Source organism: Acanthaster planci, linkage group LG07 (assembly GCF_054643075.1).
Source record: "Acanthaster planci isolate LZ-2023a linkage group LG07, COTS_SCS, whole genome shotgun sequence".
Taxonomy (NCBI): domain Eukaryota; kingdom Metazoa; phylum Echinodermata; class Asteroidea; order Valvatida; family Acanthasteridae; genus Acanthaster; species Acanthaster planci.
In genome coordinates, this window is record NC_141783.1 from 16,433,526 (window position 1) to 16,452,975 (window position 19,450).

A 19,450-nucleotide genomic window follows, 5' to 3' on the forward strand; every position below is an offset into this window, starting at 1 on the left:
ATTGATGGATCCACCTTGCGCCTGCTGTGCCTCCAACATGGCCCCCTGGAGCACTTCCACATGAACCTCTCCCAGGGGACGGCCATCATCGCCTACAAGACACGGGATGAGGCCTTCAAGGCCCAGCGCAGCCTCAACACCTGCGTGCTCAGCAACACCACCATCATTGCCGACTTTGCCACCAGCGCCGACATCGCCCGCAGCCGAGATCGCAGCCAGTCACAGTCCGGCGGCAGCAAGTTTTCTGCAGGCAGCGGCAACCCTGGGGGAAGCCTGAGCGGCATCTCATCATTCGGGATCAAGGAGGAGAGCCGGGCTGGAGGGAGCGGGGGCCAGTGGAACGGAGTGGGCACGCCCAGCTTGTGGTCCACCAACACCTCCACAACCTCCACACCCTGGAGCGGCGGCGAAACAGAGACTCCAGCCACTGGGGTGGCTTCCTCCCTGAGTTTCTTGCCGGGAGATCTGCTCGGAGAGGGCACCATGTGAAAAAGGTCAACCTTTTCCAAAAAAAGCCAAGATTTCTCACCCTTGTTTGTGTGCAAGCAGCATGTCAAAAGTTCAGGAATATTAGGGTTTTTTACAACATGTAGTGGAATCGTAGGTTTGTTAAAAAAAAAAAAAAAGTCGTTTTTTTTTCCTTGGATTTTTGCATCAGATGTTCTATCAAAGTTTGCCAGGAGTTGAGAGAAATGTATATTGATGTAGTCTATTGTACAACAGTTCAAAAGAATCCTTTACTTTTGAAGGAGAAAGGATGTGTCTATGATGCCAAATTATCTGCTTTTTATTACTTGTGTTTTAATGGTTTGAAATCTACTCATTTTTTGTACATATTGTGTATGCATCTCTGCCAAGATACAAAATATAGTTGCTCAAGGATTCGTACCTTCACCCGAATGATGTGTGAAGGAAACTACAAGTAACCAAGACTTCTTATGCCTTTTGTGAATCACAACTAGTGCAAGTACCAGTCTGTTTGACCAAATTTGGAATACGTGATCTATTATTGTGAACGCGATAACGTGGAGGGGGAAAATCGTCAGGAGAAAAAGGACTTCTGGAAAACGCGGCCCCAACGTCATCCTGACTCGTTTGAAAAGGCAATAAGATGTGGAAGCACCTGCCACGCCTGTGTGTGTGCGCGTCTGTGGTCAATGTCTCCATCGCTTCATTTTGAGCGACCTTTCGCTGGAGAGGCAACAAACTAAAACAAAGGCCTTTTGCCATGTTGGCCAAAAGGAGAACGGAACTCCTGCATTGCTTTTTTGTGTTTCAAGATGACTGCAGCATCTTCGAACCTCCAACAACGACAGTGACGTGTTTGTTTGGTGTTTTTTTTCTCTAGGAAATGTGCAATGGATAAAGTAATATCTTTCTATCTTCTGTTTAAGGACTCCATCTTCATATTCTTGCGGGTTTGCATTAAAAAAAAGAACAATTATTTGTTGCCGCATCGGTGTAATGTGTGTATATGTTGTTGGACAAAAGGATGCAAGCGTTGTGGAAACGTGGAAAGAACAGTCATGTGCTATTTCAATGCTGTTCTTAACATCAGTTGCAACTAAGAGCCGAGAGCCGTTGAGAGCCATAGTTGATGTGCTTAAGTGGTGAATAGCGAATTTATTTTCCAAGGTGTGCCGGGTAAGACTCAACGTACGCTTCTGGATTTGCAGAGCTAGTGAGAACTTCAGACCGATGTAGCCATTCGAAAACATTTTTTGGAATGCTAGAAGCGGCGTGTGCTTGTCATCAAAGGAATGCAGGGCATTGAGCCGTCGCTCTTTGTTAAAAGAGACGATGATTGAAGGAGGAGAAAAACTACGAAATTCCAAGGGGGAGGGGCGGGAATGGAGGAGGTAGGCCATGGACAAGAACTCCTTCACCGGCCTCCCCCCCATCAAAGCTGGAATCGGAAATGGTGCCGCACAAATTTGGTTTTTAATACGGACTTAACTTGTTGCGTCCAAAGTGCAATTTCCATGCTGATGCGTTTTTATATTTGTGAGAGATGTGGAACCACTGCGGGGACCCAGCCCACCTACAGTGAACACGAGAACCTCAAGAAACTGGAAAAAAAAAGACTAATAAAAAAAAAAATGAGAAAAACTGTGGAGAAGTTCAACGTTACACAAACTGAGTGACCCACTTGAAACCTCTGTGTGTTTGGCTGAAGGGGTACTGAAATCGACATGATTGTCTTTCAACAGTAGTAATTATTACTTTTATTAAGCGTTTAAAAAAAAAAACCTTTGACAATGAAACAACTTAAGATTTGTGTACAGCATGTATTTTGAATACCGCACTTCTGTTCCCTGTCCATAAGCGACAGCTCGTGTTTTCTTGTGATGAAAAGTGACAGTGTTTCTAACCATCCATTCTTTGTACAGAAAGTAACAACAAAAAACTCTGGATAGCTGCACAGACTTTCTTCTTGAGGATTTGTATTTCCTAGTGCCTCTCCTTTGAACGTATGATATAAATAATTAAGAATTGAGAACTGTTCTGAATAATCTGAAACATTTGTAAATATGATTCACAAACAATCCAGCCAAATGCTAAAGAGAAAATAACCACCAGTGTTTTTTGCATATATGCAAGTATGTAGGGTTTGTGCAAGGTAAATGTAACGGAAAAAAAAACAGAAGAAAACTAGAAAAAAAAATTAAAAGGTGAAGAAAACTCAACAAAAAATAGAATGATGACAGAACAGGGGACACTCTTCTAAGGGGTTTTAAGTTGTGCAAAGAAAGTATTAGTTTAGTTTTTCAACTCCACTGCTGTGTCGGTTGTCTGTCGGTGCAGCCAAGTTTATTGGGGCATTTTGTACTATTAAGAATAGAGGTGACAACTGTAATCTTCATGTCACGAAAGGGGGCATTTCAGCATATGAAACAAAGCCAAAGTCTCTTGTCAAATTAGGGTTCGCTCCCACCAGTGACTTTGAGCAGCATGAGACTGTATTTCAAGCAGTCGTAGGTTGATTTAGGGGCTCTGTCTTCAATAGACTTGGGCCTACCATCATTAAGTAAGCAATCTTGTACTGTGCTCCTTACAGGAAGCTTTGACACAAAATAGCCAGGAGGTGAGCTTGACAAGTGGTCCTCACCTCTTAAGAAGGTGGTACATTCCTCATAAGTCCCAAGTTCTCCAGTGAGAGAATAGGGTTTAAAAAAAGAAGACTCTTCCATTTTGCTCATGGACAGTGGTTGGGGGTTGGTTTGTTCCACAAGATGGCCACCACAGTTGCAGTGTGGTATTTGGATTGTATTAAGGAAAGGTAACTGTAATATACCACCATCCATGTTTAAAGGAGTCTTTCCAAGTTCGTTAAATCAGCCTTTATTCAGTGAAAACGTAAGCTTACTTTCAACTCATGGTTTACTTCAGTTGCCTCATTGAAGTCGAGAAACTCGCTGATCATCAGCAAGAGAAACGAAAAATTCAGATTCAGAAGATATCCATGCCTATTTGTATTCATTTTCTTTTCTGAGCAACAACAAAATTATCAATGGAAATGTGGTATCTCACTCACATCGTGTCAGTATCACTCGGAGCATTATTCAGTCGCAGCTGAGTTGTTTGGTTTGCAAAAATTTGTGAAAATGTCCAAAGGAAAATGATTCTCGCTGATTGAAAACTAATCAGAAGCCAACAGAGGGGTAAGGAGAAGGAAAGGGTTTTCCAGATGCCTTGTAATGGACAGAAGCAATAGTAGCCAAACAAAATCAAAGTCAGTTTAAAAGAGAAAGACAGTGCAACTTGGTTGAGCCCCAACTGAGATTATTTCTCGTAAAATATCAGGGTAAAACAAATTGGAACATTCTGTCCTGTAATTCTCGTGTCAGTACTCCAATTTTCTTTCGAATCTCCTTTTTTTTGGGGGGTGGTGTTTTCATTGAATAAAGTAGAGCACTTCAATTCATTTGTTACGTTATTCATTAGAGACATTTGGCTGCCATAATTGAAGAGATTTGAAATTGTTTTGCTTCCAAGAAATCTGCATAAACTGTTCCATGCCTCTGGTTGCAAATTTTGTTTTAGAAATATCCAAAAGATTAAGCCTTACTGTTGTCCACTGTCGTTGCCAGGGCATTGTGGGTAATGCGTAGTGAAGGATTTTTTTACAGGTGTATGGCAGATTGATGCTGAAGTGGTCCTAATGCTATTTGTAACAGGGTGTGGGGGTCAAAGGTCACCAATGCAAATAATTTTTCTCATGTACAGATTTTTAGTACAAACTGTTTTAGAGTTCATAAACCAAAAGACTGCATCAACTAAACATGTTTTGCTTAATTCAGATGTATATTAACATTCAAATGAAATAATTTATGGTGATATAAAATATGTTAACTATTCTTCGTTTGTCAGTAAAAGAACGAGAGCTTGGGGGGGGGCTGTCTTTGTGAAGGGAACAGTTAGTCCACTACAGGAATGCAACTATTTGTATGCTGCCAAGGGGATCAGTAATGTGCTTTCTTTCCTCATTCGTGGAATTTGATAGCTACCAGAACCAGAAACCAAAGGATGTGCTTATGTGGGACTTGCTCAAATGTACAGGAATGTATGATTTTTTTGTTGAGTTTTTTCAAAATTTAGGAAAGGACAAGCTATCTGAAATCAGAATTAGTCTTTGTTTGGATATATGTGCTTTGTACAAATGCTTGATAGAGATTGTTTACTTCCCCTGTTTTTGTTTACTTCATTTTGTTTTGGCAGTGTGTGCTCCCATTTTTTGCCACTTGCTAAGACTGAGAACTACGAGATGTTGTTGGGAGATGAAACCAAATGAATTGATGTTCAATAAATGTGGTTTTTTTGGGGGGGGGCAGTAGTGTAAGGACCATTTCAAAATGTTTTTCGAAAAAGTTTTTAAGAAAAATGTGAGTAAATGCGTACGTCGTATGGCACAAGTGCAGTACTTTCTTAGTTACTTAAAACGAAAACGCAATTTTTACGCATTCCTCTTAACCAATCCAATCATGCAACTCCTGTATTTTTTTCCCTTATTTGCGGCTCGTGGGACAGTTAATATGCAAAACGGTATTATGTGCTTGAAGTTACGAATTCGTGTCGTAAACGCTTGTGTGTAAGGTTTTTAACATTGCATATTTGATCATATCATAAAGTGTATTAATCTCTTGGCAAGTAGTTTTTTTCAGGTTTTCTCAGGGTTTTGAATAGAAAACCATGTGTTTTTTTTTTCCTTTTTTAAATTGTTTTTGTTTTTTTCTTGTTTTGGGTTTTTGGTTTGTTGCATTGTGGATGTCATGTGCAGTGATCAGATGAGTTCTTAAGTCTCTCAAAATTGCTTAAAAATAACCCCCAAAATGCTAAAATAAATTTGTTACAAGTTCACAATGCCAGTGCTGCCATATGTAACTTTTATTATACTCTTGTATAAAAACTGCCATAAAAGTTAAGAAATAGGGAGATGTTGATGAGCACATATTTGATGTCAAACAATAATTAACGACCACTTTAACCACTCAGTGCATTTTGATCTACGTGTTTGGTACACAGAATCAGTCTCCGCTCTTCTTACTGGGGCCCATATTTTTTTGGTCTGCGGTTCCTCTTGAAAATTGTATTTTATCCGAGAATCGACTCAAAGATTGTTAATAAGATCACAACTGCAGTCAGCTATTGAAATTCTGACAGGGTTTTTGTAAATGATGATGTTTATGATAATGGCACATTGTATATTTTTCAATGTTGTACACTTTAATGCTTGGTTGTAAATTGGTTAATCCAGTCTGTGCGTCCAAAGCATTTGGATTTCTTTTTTTGCAGACGTTAATATATAAGAGAGCTGCTACAGTTGATCTTTGTTTTCAGAAATTTATTTCTAAAATTGCAGCAGTGTTTGCAGTAAAAGAATGTATTTCCACCATGTGAGGATGTCTAATTGTCGTTACTCGTAATATATACAGGCAAAACTATATTTATTGTAGAAAACTAAGAAATGGCATTTAAGGCCATTTGGTTACTTCAGTTGTTTTTCATTTTACCTTTTGTATTGTTTTTCCTCCAAAAGTCTCGGCTCTGTTTCTGATTTTGGACTTTCATGATGAGCTGGGTTATTGTTCAGAGTTTCTAGTTTCCAGAAATGTGCCTGCTTCAGGACGTCAGACACCTGTGAGATGGTCGGGAGTGGGAGGTAGGCATTATGGGGAGACTGGATTGTGCTCAATTAACATAAAAGCGGACTGTATTCTTCATTCCGTCTTGTACTAATGTGCCAAGTAGAGAAGAAACATGTAGAAAAAGAAGAGCAAATGATCCCTTCTTTATTTTCCGTGATAGAGGTTATACTGTTTGGGCCTTTTTTTGGGGGGAGGTTGGTTCAGTAACTAGACATGCCAAGAAAGATTTTCATGTTTACCTGTCCTAATGTACCTTTTACTACCTTAGTCCAATAAATAGATATATTTGATTCTATAAAGAACATTTTGAAATTTCTTCTACTGAGGTTTATTATTAACAAAAAAACAGAGCAAGTTTTTGAACGCATATTTATGAATGTAATTTTTTTTGGGTGGCTTGTACGATTTGTTTTGCGGATGTGCCCATTTTCCGCTGTGTATTGAGATTAACTTGTTTAAATGACAAAAGAAATTGTAATAATGTACATTTATGTAACAAAGCACCATTGTACGGGTGAGTGTTTAATTATTCTTCTAAGAAACTCTCTTCCAGAAAAGGTTTTGATGAAGATTAAAAAAAAACAAAAAAAACTTACAAGTATTATGAATACTACTGTGTGTGACTAGGACGTGATTTCAGCTCTCATTTGATTACAAGCATTGATAGACACTTTACTCTTTCGGAAAAAAAAAGCGAAAAATTGGAAAAAAAAAAGAAGGCTTCAGCAAAAGCCTATGTATGTGTGTGTATGTCCCCGACGTTCACTTTGTCTGTTTGAATTGTGCCACGGATATATTAATACAAATTAGATTATCGTTTGATAATGCTGTACTACTTAATTGGTGAGGCAATATATGTAATTGATTTCATGACCTTTGTATGTTTATGCTTGTTCCAAAAACGGTTTTATTTTCGACCTTTTTAAACAATTTTTGTTCCAGTTTTGGTACCATTTGTTTGCTCTGTATAACAAGCAGCTGTGAAGTGTTCAATTTCATCATTGTAATATGGCCTTAATTATCAACTTAACTTCTTTCTTTCTTTTTTTTTTCAAATCACAACCATTTACTGTGGTTGTTCATCAGTTGTTATACTAAATATTTTGTCAAGTGAAGTTTTTTGTAATGCAATGCATTCCATGAGATGAAAAGGAAATAACTGTAAGATTTACAAATTGAAATGAAACAAAATGTAGAAGGTATTGACTGGGACGGTGTTATCTCATCATTCATTAAAAAAGTAGAAAAAATAGTTATCCAAAACTGGATGCTTAAAAAAGGTGCTATCTGTTGACAAAAGGTTGCAGTCCCAGTGGCTCATTTCAGAGCTATTCCGTGCCAGTTATCAAAACATGGTCTGGTTTGTCAGATATCTTTCAGTTCTGCACATTAATGTCAAACACTTTGAGCTGCATGGAGCCCCAACATAGATATCTGGTTGTGCTATATTTTTTTTTTCTTGCTTGTCAACATTACCAGTAGTTCTTACATAACAAACCTTTCATTGAACGTGTACACTAAGCCAAAGCATTAATGGTGAAGGCCTTTCTTAATATAGAGAAAAAAAAAACTACCAATTCCTAATAACTTTGATAATATGTAAAAACTCATTTTTTCAGTGAAGATAAAAAAAAGGTGTTTTCATTGTCATGTCCAGGTGCGTGGAGATGCTAGCCAGTGTGTTAAGAGCAAATAACCAGCCTTGTTTTTGCAACTTAAAAGATATATTATATGACAGAAACAAATTGAAAAAAGTAATAATATTTATCCATAAATATTTTACATGACCGTAGATCACTTGACTGATACAATCTGGAATTTTGTTGTCATTTTGTAAAAAAGAAAAAAGGAAGGAAAAAAAAAATTAAAAGAAAAATACAAAAAAAGTAAAGTTTTTAATTTTTTTTTAATATTAGAAGCTGTAAAACTGTGCAACTTTAATTTTCCACTGGTTACTTGTCAGCTATGCATGATGGGATTGATAATTTGTAACATGTAGTTGACGCTGTGCAATGCAGGGTTTCTGGCATCCCGTGTGCATAAACACATGCAGGGATCAATTACTGGTATTCTCTGAAACCAAACAGTATATTTAAAAAAAAAAGAAAATCAACCAAAAAAAATTTCAAAATAAAAAAGTTCAAAAATAAGAAAAAGCCACAAAAAGGACAAAATTACTTTAAAACATTAAAAAAAAGTTTAAAAATGCAAACAAAAAAATTAAATAAAAAAAACCTGCATTGTTCTTTGCCTTCATAATAGGAGCAGTGTACAGTAAGTAATGTTATTCCTGTGGAGGTATGTAAGTAGTTGAGATGCTGTGTTCCCATTAATTGCTGGATTTTTAATGTTTGTTTTTCCTTTAAATTGTGTTTTCATATATAAACTTTTAACCTGAAGTGGGTTTCAGGCAGGGGAATCATCCGCTGTATGCACTGTTGTAATAACTGCCCAAATTCCATGTGGAAATAGACTTCCTTTTTCTGTATGGGAGCAATATAGGAAAGTCGGAGGGAAAAATTCCTTGTGGCTTGTGTGTGGGGGGTGTCTAGGAAGTTGTAATGGAAGTGTGGATTCTTAAGGATTTAGTGATGGCAAAACATTCAGGATTCTGTGTAGATGTTTGAAGTATTCCGGAGTGTGAAATTTTACCCCCCAATGTGGATTAAGAAGTGTAATTTGGTACCGAGTGTGATTTATGGTTTGGACTGGGATGCAGTGTTTAAACCTTTTCTTTCCCCGTCAGTATTGTGAAGTTTGTAACATCTTGTTTGATAGATTCATGTTAATACCCACCATTTTTTTTTTTTTTTTGGTTGGTTGAAATTTTTAGTGCGTGCTTTCTCTTGATGACACAATTAAGGGGCAACCTTTTCTGACTAACATGTTGGTTAATCGCTCAATATCACAGTGTACCATTGCTGATAACTTGCCAAAAAAAAAAACAAAAGGAGAGAGGTGGTTTGTATATAAGACAGTAATTACTTAGTCACTCACTAAGGGCCATAATTGCTAGAGATTACAAGCTGATTCATATTTAAACATTGTATTTACTGTGCCTGTGTTTCACAAGCACCCAAAAGTCTTGTCACAAGATCTACAGAGTTGTAGAGAAGGGAGAAATATTCACGATTCAAGGAGAACTGTCTATCAGTGCTTAATGTAACTGCACACAATTTGTGATTTGCTGTGGACGGTTTTCTTGCATTGATTGTGACAAAAAACTGTGTAGTGCCTACTATAAATGCATTGCTAGTGAGGTATTGGGCACATTTTTGTGTCTGTCTGGGGAAAAAAAAAGCTGAGGTTGCCTAGGTCATCCACAGTAGGATCAGTTAATTGGATCAGTACTGGCATTTACGATACAAATTGGCTTCTAGTTGGGAACAATTTGGCAGAAAAACAGATACAGAATTGAATGTCGAATGTACATATTGTGTGAAGATATTCTGTACCTCTTTACTCATCTGTTGGGTTAGTATTGAGCGTGCTCAAGTTGCCCATTATTCGACTACATTGAAGCCGATTGTTAAACTTGAGAAATATTGTCTGATAAAAATAATGTATACAACTTCCATTTGATTGTGCAAAACAGAAGACAGACTTTAGCCTTGTTTGGTATCGATTTTTGACAGGAAAGCAAGTATTATACGTGGTTTAAACAAAATAAGTTCTATTCTTAAAGACATTTTAAAAAACAAATTGTACTTTGTATAGTATGTCTGTGTCACACGATGCACCTATACGTAGTGTTTATAATTAAAACGAGAGAGAGGAAAAAAAGATTGTTCTTTGGGTCTCCATTGGAGGAAAGGTTATATGAACAAGCCAAGCTTACCCGGTAATTTGTTGCCGTACTCCGCCACTGAATGAAATAATGATGCCTCAGTGTTGTAGTCTGTCGTAAATGATATATAACGAAGTGCTTCCATACCGTATGATTTAAAAAAAAAAACAACTGAAGACCGTATGTTACGTGGTGACTGGCCAGGCCAAGAGAACAAGAAGTTTGATTTCTGGTTTTCACTATTCGCTTTTCAAACCATGTTTGTTTGCAGTCGGTTAACAGACTGGTTAACTGGGACTGGTCGTTCCACCCCGGTTGAAGGTAGTCCAATCGTGTTGGGGTGCATGTAGTCGCCACATTGGGCGTAAAAGAAAATCAGTGTCACTTTGTCGTGAAGAAAAATTCAGTGAAATACAAAATGAATGTCTTCCTTCCATTTCAATCAAGACATAAATACTTAAAATCAGAGTCCAGTGAAATTCATAGAATTTACAAGGGGAAACATTTTATTGTGCAAGATGTTTGATGTCAATCATTTGAAATATAAAAGGAATTAACTTATATTTACTGGAACTGAAAAAAAATTGCGTATTTTGATCTTGGAATTTTTGTTTACAATGTACAAATCTGAATTATACAATGTGTAGTTTTAAAAGTACATGTATTTGTGAAAGCTCAATACTTGGCTCACCACAAGTCTGTTTAATCCTTCTCACCAGAAACTACTTTTTGTTTTCTTTCCATGGCTTTGAGTCTAAGGAGACTAAGAGGCAAGTCTAGTTACATCAGTACAATGTCATAAGTATGTGGAGTAGAGAGAACCGTTGGTGTGTGTGCTTAATACAGGACCTTGTAAAACTCAGAGACAATAACCCCATGTTTCCATAACAACCTGTGTCGTTATTTTGTGTCCACATATCGCTTGGTGAAATATTGGGGGAGTAAATGACCTAATATAAGGCTTTAGTTTCCTTAAGTATCAAAACTCTATAATTTTCCCTGTTAGATGCAACTTTTGCTTCTCTGCAAACTTGTAAATAAATTACCATCATAAAGTCCCCCCCCCCAAAAAAAAGTAGAATATTTAATTCCACCAATTGATACCACATGTAACATGTTATTTCAAAAGAATGGGAGATAAATACTCAAAAACTTCATTTGAAGACTTGCAAATCTGCTCTAATTTTTGGGGTATTTCCAATGATAAAGACACAAGTGCCGGTGTGCATGACAAACGAGAAGGAAGCTGAAGTGAACATTTCCACACCTTCTCCCAATTAAAGTCTGCATTTGAACAATGATTGTTTTTTTAACACAAAGATTCTGTGTGCTTTTCTTAAAAGAACTTGATAAGTTTAAACATTTTCCACAACAAAATATCAATTTGCAAAAAATCTGAACATCAACAATCATGTCTCGCTCCAAAGTAATGTCAGAAACGGATTTCATAGTTTATCACGGATTTATGTGTTTCAGGGAAATTCTCTCTGAATTTTGGAATTTCCAAGATATGTCATCATAGAAATATGCATCTCTAAGATATAACAGAATTCCATGCTTTCAAGTCCAGGTTCTGTGTTTCTAAGATGGTTACATTTTCTCAGTAGGGTGGGAACAAACGGGCAATATAGGTTTCTGTACCAGCTCGCAGGAATGCACTTATGAATTGAATCAAATCCAAGATGGAATGGAGCATAACTGCTATGCACAAATTTTCACTATGGCTGTTGTGCATGCTACTACGCAAGATCAATGAAGCCTGGGCCACCCAGGCAAAGTGCAATCCCAAGTGGGAAAACCTGGAGGGCGAAACCTTGGTGGCACAGCCTGGCATCCAAAGCACGGGTTACAAAGCCCGAGTCCCAAAGTCTGGGTGGCAAAGCCTGGGTGGCAAAACCTGGATGGCAAAGCCTAGGTGGCAAAACCTGGGTGGCTGCGCCAGGTAGGCAAAGCCTTGGTTTCAAAGCCTGTCTAGCAAGGCCTGCATGGCAAAGCCCAAGGATGGCAGAGCCTGTTAAACTTCCACATTTTTTCTACTTCTTGGAATTCTCCCATATGCCACACCTCCTCAGATTGAGAAATCTCCCAGCCAACAACTACTTACTGCCCTTCTGCAGGAGGGTGACATGACAAGCCAAGGATGGGAGAAGACAGGGCTCCACACAAGTTTTATGATCTGCCACATAAACTTATCAATCGATAAACAAGTGATTTTTACATATCAACATTATTATTAGTGGTGCCTAGCCATGATTCACTCTAAAAGCAATTCACACATGCCATTATGCGTGTTCATACTCCTCAAATTTCAGTCTACAGGAATTATTTGCACTCCTAGGGGCTTTCTTAGCTCTACACATTTAATGAAACATCTGAATAATATATATAAAAATAAGCATTTGGTTATTGATAAATAAAGCATTATTTTGTGGATTTCCTGACGTAACAAGATGATAGGATTACTGAAGAAATTTCATGAGTTTCTTCATTGTATATTTATATACAATTACAAAAAGTTTTTAAAAATTTGATCCAAAATGAAAAAACAAACAAAACAAATTCCCTCAAAATCAAGCAAAAAAAGGAACAAGCAAAAGGCATACACAAACTACACACAAAACCAAAACGAGAGGGAAACTCTGGCTACCAAGTCTCCTACATACACAAGCCAGAATATGTCGCAAATGTAAAGGAAAATGTCTTTTCAACCCATGACATTTTTTTCTTTTATATCATTTTGATATCATTAATGAAATCATCACACTGTACATAACCAAAATCTATCCCTGAACTTGAATTTGACTTTGAGACTGAATTGATCAACAGACAAATCATCGAGCATTCGTACATGTACTTGGAAAAAGTACAAACCTCAAGTTTGAATTTACAACTTCATCAAGTCAGTCTAAAGGTTGCAGTCACATGTCCCTGGGTCAAATAAGAAAGGTCTTCCATTATTCCTGAATGTCCTTTCAAAACTCGCAATCTAGAACAATTCACTGACTCATCTCAGCTAGTGTGCTGTCCAGCGCATCCAGGGCAATCTCCACGTGATGGGGTTGGAATATCAGCGCAGGTCTGTAGCGGATCGACTGTTTGCCGCACATGCCCATCAGAACACCTACCAGAACAACATTAGCAGTCAACAAGGTGATAACAGCTTAGACAGCATCTGGTTTGCTGGACCACTCTTATCCTCTCTAGATGCCCTCCAAATCTGGAGGACAAATTGGCCTCCAGTCAAAATCAATCAAAATGCCTACACAAGCAAGATTTTCACTCCATAACCATGCACATACACTGTGACAGTCACAGCGGTTTCCAAGGGTTTCCAAGATCTGTCAACTTGTGGACAGAATTTGGCCAAGTATGTCAGGTTTGCTCACTGTTGTCAAACACCTTTATTACAAAGTCACTGGGGCTTTTCAAATTACTTGTTATGTAACAGGTGTTTTGTATCATCAGTATTGGCAAACAGAGAACACAACCAAACAGTGGGACCTGCACTCTTCTTGTCTAGTAGCTGGATGGTGTATTGACACTGCTCGTTATTGATGTTTGTATATACATGTATGTCTTGAACACTAGTGGCTCACCTAAAGGCACAGAGAGGGAAGTGAGCTGAATTTTTGACTTTTACTGCTCTTAATGTAGGAGCATATAATCAGTAGAAATATTCTGTCCTCTCATAACCTCCCTAGGCTTATGCCTGACTTGCGGCCGTCTGACACATTTGTGTAACTTTGTCTGACTCCTATAAATGTACACTACTCTTATTAAACATGTTAAAATAGATTTTTCCCCTTCACTATTAAGAAATCATGTGCTGTGGCATTTTGTTGAGAATTTATGAATGCAAAATGATATGGGGCGCCACACGTGTGCAACTTACATGTATCATTGAATACACAGTGAAAGTCTAGTGTGCACACTAGACTTTTACTGTGTATTCAATGATAAGTTGCAGTGTTGTAGTAGAGACGGTCACAAGACCAGACACAAGACCAGTCAAAACTGAATATTGACAAAAAATACATTTGACAATACAAATACATGCGTAAATCCTGAATTTTGTGAGGTCAAGAGTTTATTCAAAAACGGAATTGAATTGATATGAAATTTGGTTCCTGCTATTTTGAAATGTGAACCACAGGGTATAGATGGTCTTGTGGGGTTTCTTGATAGTCTTGTGGGGTCTTAGGAAGGTCTTGTGGGGTCTGTTGATGGTATTGTGGGGTCTTAAGATGGTCTTGTGGGTCTCTTGACGGTCTTGTGGGGTCTTAGGATGGTCTGATGGGGTCTTAGGATGGTCTTGTGGGTCTCTTGATGGTATTGTGGGGTCTTAGGATGGTCTTGTGGGTCTCTTGACGGTCTTGTGGGGTCTTAGGACGGTCTTGTGGGGTCTTAGGATGGTCTTGTGGGGTCTTAGGATGGTCTTGTGGGGTCTTAGGATGGTCTTGTGGGTCTCTTGACGGTCTTGTGGGGTCTTAGGATGGTCTTGTGGGGTCTTAAGATGGTCTTGTGGGTCTCTTGACGGTCTTGTGGGGTCTTAGGATGGTCTGATGGGGTCTTAGGATGGTCTTGTGGGGTCTTAGGAAGGTCTTTTGGGGTCTCTTGACGGTCTTGTGGGGTCTTAGGATGGTCTTGTGGGGTCTTAGGATAGTCTTGTGGGTCTCTTGACGGTCTTGTGGGGTCTTAGGATGGTCTGATGGGGTCTTAGGATGGTCTTGTGGGTCTCTTGATGGTCTTGTGGGGTCTTAGGATGGTCTTGTGGGTCTCTTGACGGTCTTGTGGAGGTCTTAAGATGGTCTTGTGGGTCTCTTGACGGTCTTGTGGGGGTCTTAGGATGGTCTTGTGGGGTCTCTTGACGGTCTTGTGGGGGTCTTAGGATGGTCTTGTGGGGTCTCTTGATGGTCTTGTGGGGTCTTAGGATGGTCTGATGGGGTCTCTTGATGGTCTTGTGGGGTCTTCAGATGGTCTTGTGGGGTCTCCTGATGGTCTTGTGGGGTCTTAGGAAGGTCTTGTGGGGTCTCTTGATGGTCATAAGACGTCTGGACCACAACACTAATACATCGGCTGAACTGATCACAATTTCCATGTCAGACATTTTCACTAGCCATGAGCACCCCCAGAGTGCTGTACTGTATCTCCCCTCCCGACTGATTTAAAAAAAATGCAAAACAATAATGTTCTGTGCAGAATGGGCTCAATAAATGGAGAAACTGACCTTTGTTCTTGATCTTGCGAGCGATGGCAGCGGCAGTCTCTGGATTTTTGCCATCAAAGGCTGCAAATGTCCCCATGCCTCGAGCTCTGGACATTAATGTTGGGTACTTAGCCTGCAATTAAAAAAAAACAACACAAATACCGCGACCGGTGCATATAGTTGTAAACAAACTGACATAGCGCTCATTTTACTGCACAGGAAGGAGAGAGGTTCTATGTTCTCCACAATGCTTTAATGTGCTGGCATTAGGCCAAAAAAAAGATACTCGGTCTCTGGTCAGACCAAAGTTCCAGAATTGATGCGGTGATGCAGTTTTTCTTCCGGGGGGGTGAGGTGGCTTTTTAAGACTAGCAACAGACACGATTGTTGTTTAGGCTCGGCAACAGGGCCTCTGAGAGTTGCAAAACATGAGAATGGGTAGGAGATACTGTGCCAAAATTTCACATATGATACTAAAAAGCCAGTGTCCATGGCATTTGATTGCATCTCAAAAACGGGCCAATATACATCTTGCCATTTTTTAAAGGTCAGGTTTTTCAGCCCAAATAACACCATCTCAAAATGTCACCCTTCAAAACTCCACTGGCTTGTGCATATGAAAATGACTACCATGTCACACATAGAAATACTTGTTTCCCTTCAGGAGCTCTCAAACAGACTGAACTAGAATATTATTCTAGTCATCATAATTTCTCCTTTAAAAGGAGAAATTATGATCCAATCCCAACAATCATACAAATCTCAAACTCCAGTTTGGGGTGACGGCATGACTAGTAAAGACCTCTATGTGATACCATTCAAAACTCCATTTCCACAAACCAATTAGTCAAAAAAATACTACTCTGATCTTGATGGGGCACTTTTAAACTTTTCTTGATAGCTGTGCCTTGCCCCAAAAGCTGACCTTTTTCTCTTTTATTTACCTGTAGACTCTGCAAACCTTCTGTTAAGACCTGACCAGACTCTCTGGCTACATCTATGAGGTTCTGCTTCTTGACAACCTCCAGGACAGCTCCAAGGATCAACAGCCTCGTTGTATCACCCATCCAGGTGTTGAAGATTCTACTTGGCTGTCAGAATAACAGAAATTCATATTTTTTTAAAAAGCATACGTCACTGACTTGAAGTGGAGTTTAATTTTCTTGTGATTCTGTCTTCCACAGATGCCACAAAAGTGAAACCCATGTACGATAGGGAGTCCGACCCTGATTCCTAGGATTAAATCCAGGATACAAATGTTGCTTTGAGCAATGGTGTAGCTCAAGCCCAAGACGTTAAAATCTGTGTTACGTTTGTCATAAACTAAAGTCAAGTCTCAGTTTGGACCCGCCACGTTCAATAGAATGCCATGAAACAGCAGGTGTACCTCTATAATCAATTATTAAATGATTAGGTTGGAACGAATGACCGAAAGTTGCTCCTGAAAAGATCAATCAAAGGATGTAACCAATGGGTGGTTTGAACCCATCCTCAAAGATTTGACAATGCCAACACTGACAGCCATGACCATGTTCAAACCCCACTTCTAGGGGAGCCTATACTGCTAAGCGCTATTCTTGTCTCACCTGATCCACAGCAAATTCATCCTTGAAGTAGTAGCCACCAGTCAGCATCTTCTTGCTGAAGACGAGGAAGTCTGGAGGTTCAGCCAGATTCCAGGATTCACTTGCCCAGAAATAGCCTGTCGTACAACAGCCTGTCTGAACCTCGTCAACAATGAAGACAGAGCCAAACTGAAAAATCACAAAACAAAAGACATCATCACAGATCAGATCAAGTAAGAAGAGGTCACATCTGATCAAATCACATCAAATCAAATCACACGACAAATCAAATAAAATCTTCAATTACTGCTGAAACTGGTGCACCTGAAACAGTACAACGGCCCAATGCAAATATGTTGGTAAAATAAAATTTGAAAAATAATTAATATTCCAACTTTTCCAACTACAATTTAGCAACAGTGTTCATTCTTTGAGAGCCATTACACACCGTGCCATAAAGTTAATATCCCAAAAGGTAAATTTTAGTCATATTTTTACTCATTGATTTTGCTTTCTCATTATAAAAATAACAACGAACATGCATGATTTCAATTTTAAGGACCCGATGCCAGGGACACAATGCCATGTACACATCTCACCATGTACATGAGCGTGACTGTAGGATATGACATGCCCTTGCTGCAGAAACAACAGGGCAGGGCTTTTGAGAAACACCTCAGCCACATCATTCCACAAAGCTGCAGCCACAACTACAGATTTATGTCAACCAGATCTACATGCAAACCGCACCTGCCGACGCAGAGCCCCCGCCAAAGTAACGCAGCTTCCATGGCGAGATTTAGTGATAACTGTGCCTCATCACTGAATGTTTGACCTACCTCTTTGCATATCTTCTGCAGCTGCTGGAAAAAGTAGGGGCTTGCGTGATGATCGCCCCCTTCTGATTGGATGGGCTCAACAATCACAGCAGCCACGTCTCGACCTGTTGCAAGGCCCTGCTCCATCATTTCTACCACCTGAACAAGAACGTTGAAGAAAACTTATTACATTACCGAGCAATTTTCACGAATAAGTTATACAAAAATTTCATGGATTTTTGAAGAGAGTGAGCTGAAACATATATGCAAATACTGAGGGTGTTTAAAAACAAATCAACCCTGGTTTGAAAAGCTGGGCTCTTTCAGGAATATCTGGATTGCAGTTTAAGGTTCAGTCACTGCTTAGCCCCAGTACCTTCAAAATGTGACATAGAATTAGGGTTTGACACTTACATGTCCAACAAAATCAGTACAATCTGACCAAGAATACTGCAGGTGAAATAGCAGATATATACAAAAAAAAGCTGGCAAAATCCTATGGCAATAACTAGCACGTGTCCAAATTATACTTGGCTGTGGCTGAGAACAACACACATGACTATGATAGCAGCCAAGAAGTGGCTTTCTCCATCTTCCATAAGTTCATGTATCATTTCACGCCATAGCTGGACGATCTAGACACAGCCTCACTAAGGGCCTTCCCGGGGTGGAGTAAATCCATGCCGGGCCCTGCTAATGCCAGTTTCTTTGTTTCAACGTTTTCAGATTTTTAAAAACTGGGCAACTCTTAATCGTTTCTGCACAGAGAAATTTCTTTGGAAGGCGTGTCAAGGGACGGGGGTGATGGCCGATAGAACTCTTCCAAACCCAGCCACACCATGGACATACCGCTTTCAGACACCTCTCCTCCTCGGCCCTATTCTCCGTCTCGTGTTCCTCCAGTGGGTACTTCAGCCGGGGGAAGGGAGCCATGGGCCAGTTGTCCATGGAGGGGATGTCCACACGGAATATGGGCTTGGAATGGGTGAGAGTTAGGCAGCCTAATGGACAGGAATTGGTCATTTGGGTTAGGAAGTGGAAGGACTCTTTTTAAACATCTAACAAGTTTACCACCAAAAGTATTCCCCAAATCAAGTGTCACAGTCAAGCTTTTTTCATCAATACCACGCTTTTACAAGCGCTATTTGAAAAGTCCTACAAATTTATCAAAAATCTCAAATGAATTTTGAAAACTACCAAACAGAAAACTTACCAAGAGTTCGTCCATGGAAAGCTCCATCAAAAGACAGCACTGTGTAAGGCGGACAGCCTGGTTCCTGTCATGTAAAAAGGGAGAGTGTATGAGAATCGCACAGATGGAAACCACAATGGGTTGTATTGTATCATGTACGCGCAGTTACTGTTCTTTGAGCACATCTGCTTTGTTGCATTTAAGTATCACCTCACTTTTAAATGGTGAGGCTGGAGCAACAAATAAATACCACTATAAGAGCTACGGCCCACTGCCAACACAAGGACATTGTAAGAATGAGACAGTTTGATGTTCATCAACAGAAGGCTTAAAATGAAGTGCATCATAGGCCATTCGAGACCACCAAAACCAGCCTGTGAGATCAACCTTATCAGGGCAGCCATGCGCAAACTCACTCACCCTTACGTATGGATACTTGTGGGGTATTTCCTTTGTTCTCGGGTACAAAACCAACACACAACATGGAAAAAATTTCAAATCACTGCCATTTCAACCAATTTCAGTTTCCTGGGTTGAAATTTTGACCATATGTCCCTTATATAAAACACTTCAATTTGCGACAGATGAGTGACACTTGAAAATTCCTCCTTGTTGAGTAAATCTGAAACATCTATTTTGTGAAATTCTTGTGAAGGATCAAAACTGGCCTTGTGGAATACCTTCCGTTGTTCCGGTACCCTACAAGGCACGATGTACAAGTGCACAAGCACTGAAG

The 19,450-nt window shown here is 39.4% G+C and overlaps 2 protein-coding genes across 9 annotated transcripts in view; one reads left to right on the forward strand and one right to left on the reverse strand.

Annotated features, from left to right (window-relative positions):
• The window catches only part of LOC110980267 (uncharacterized), a 72,645-nt gene extending 61,840 nt beyond the window's left edge, over window positions 1–10,805 (forward strand). For all 8 annotated transcript variants that reach the window (XM_022236801.2, XM_087139351.1, XM_087139350.1 and 5 more), the window contains one exon: window positions 1–10,805. In XM_022236801.2, coding sequence (XP_022092493.2) covers window positions 1–489 — 489 coding nt within the window. In that variant the 3' untranslated portion in view covers window positions 490–10,805.
• The window catches only part of LOC110980268 (4-aminobutyrate aminotransferase, mitochondrial-like), a 20,016-nt gene continuing 10,984 nt past the window's right edge, over window positions 10,419–19,450 (reverse strand). The window contains exons 9-15 of the mRNA XM_022236808.2: window positions 18,736–18,799; window positions 18,372–18,523; window positions 17,544–17,681; window positions 16,726–16,893; window positions 16,084–16,230; window positions 15,161–15,272; window positions 10,419–13,054 (exon numbers count right to left, since the gene is read on the reverse strand). Coding sequence (XP_022092500.2) covers window positions 12,930–13,054; window positions 15,161–15,272; window positions 16,084–16,230; window positions 16,726–16,893; window positions 17,544–17,681; window positions 18,372–18,523; window positions 18,736–18,799 — 906 coding nt within the window. The 3' untranslated portion in view covers window positions 10,419–12,929. The remainder of the gene's footprint in view (window positions 13,055–15,160; window positions 15,273–16,083; window positions 16,231–16,725; window positions 16,894–17,543; window positions 17,682–18,371; window positions 18,524–18,735; window positions 18,800–19,450) is intronic.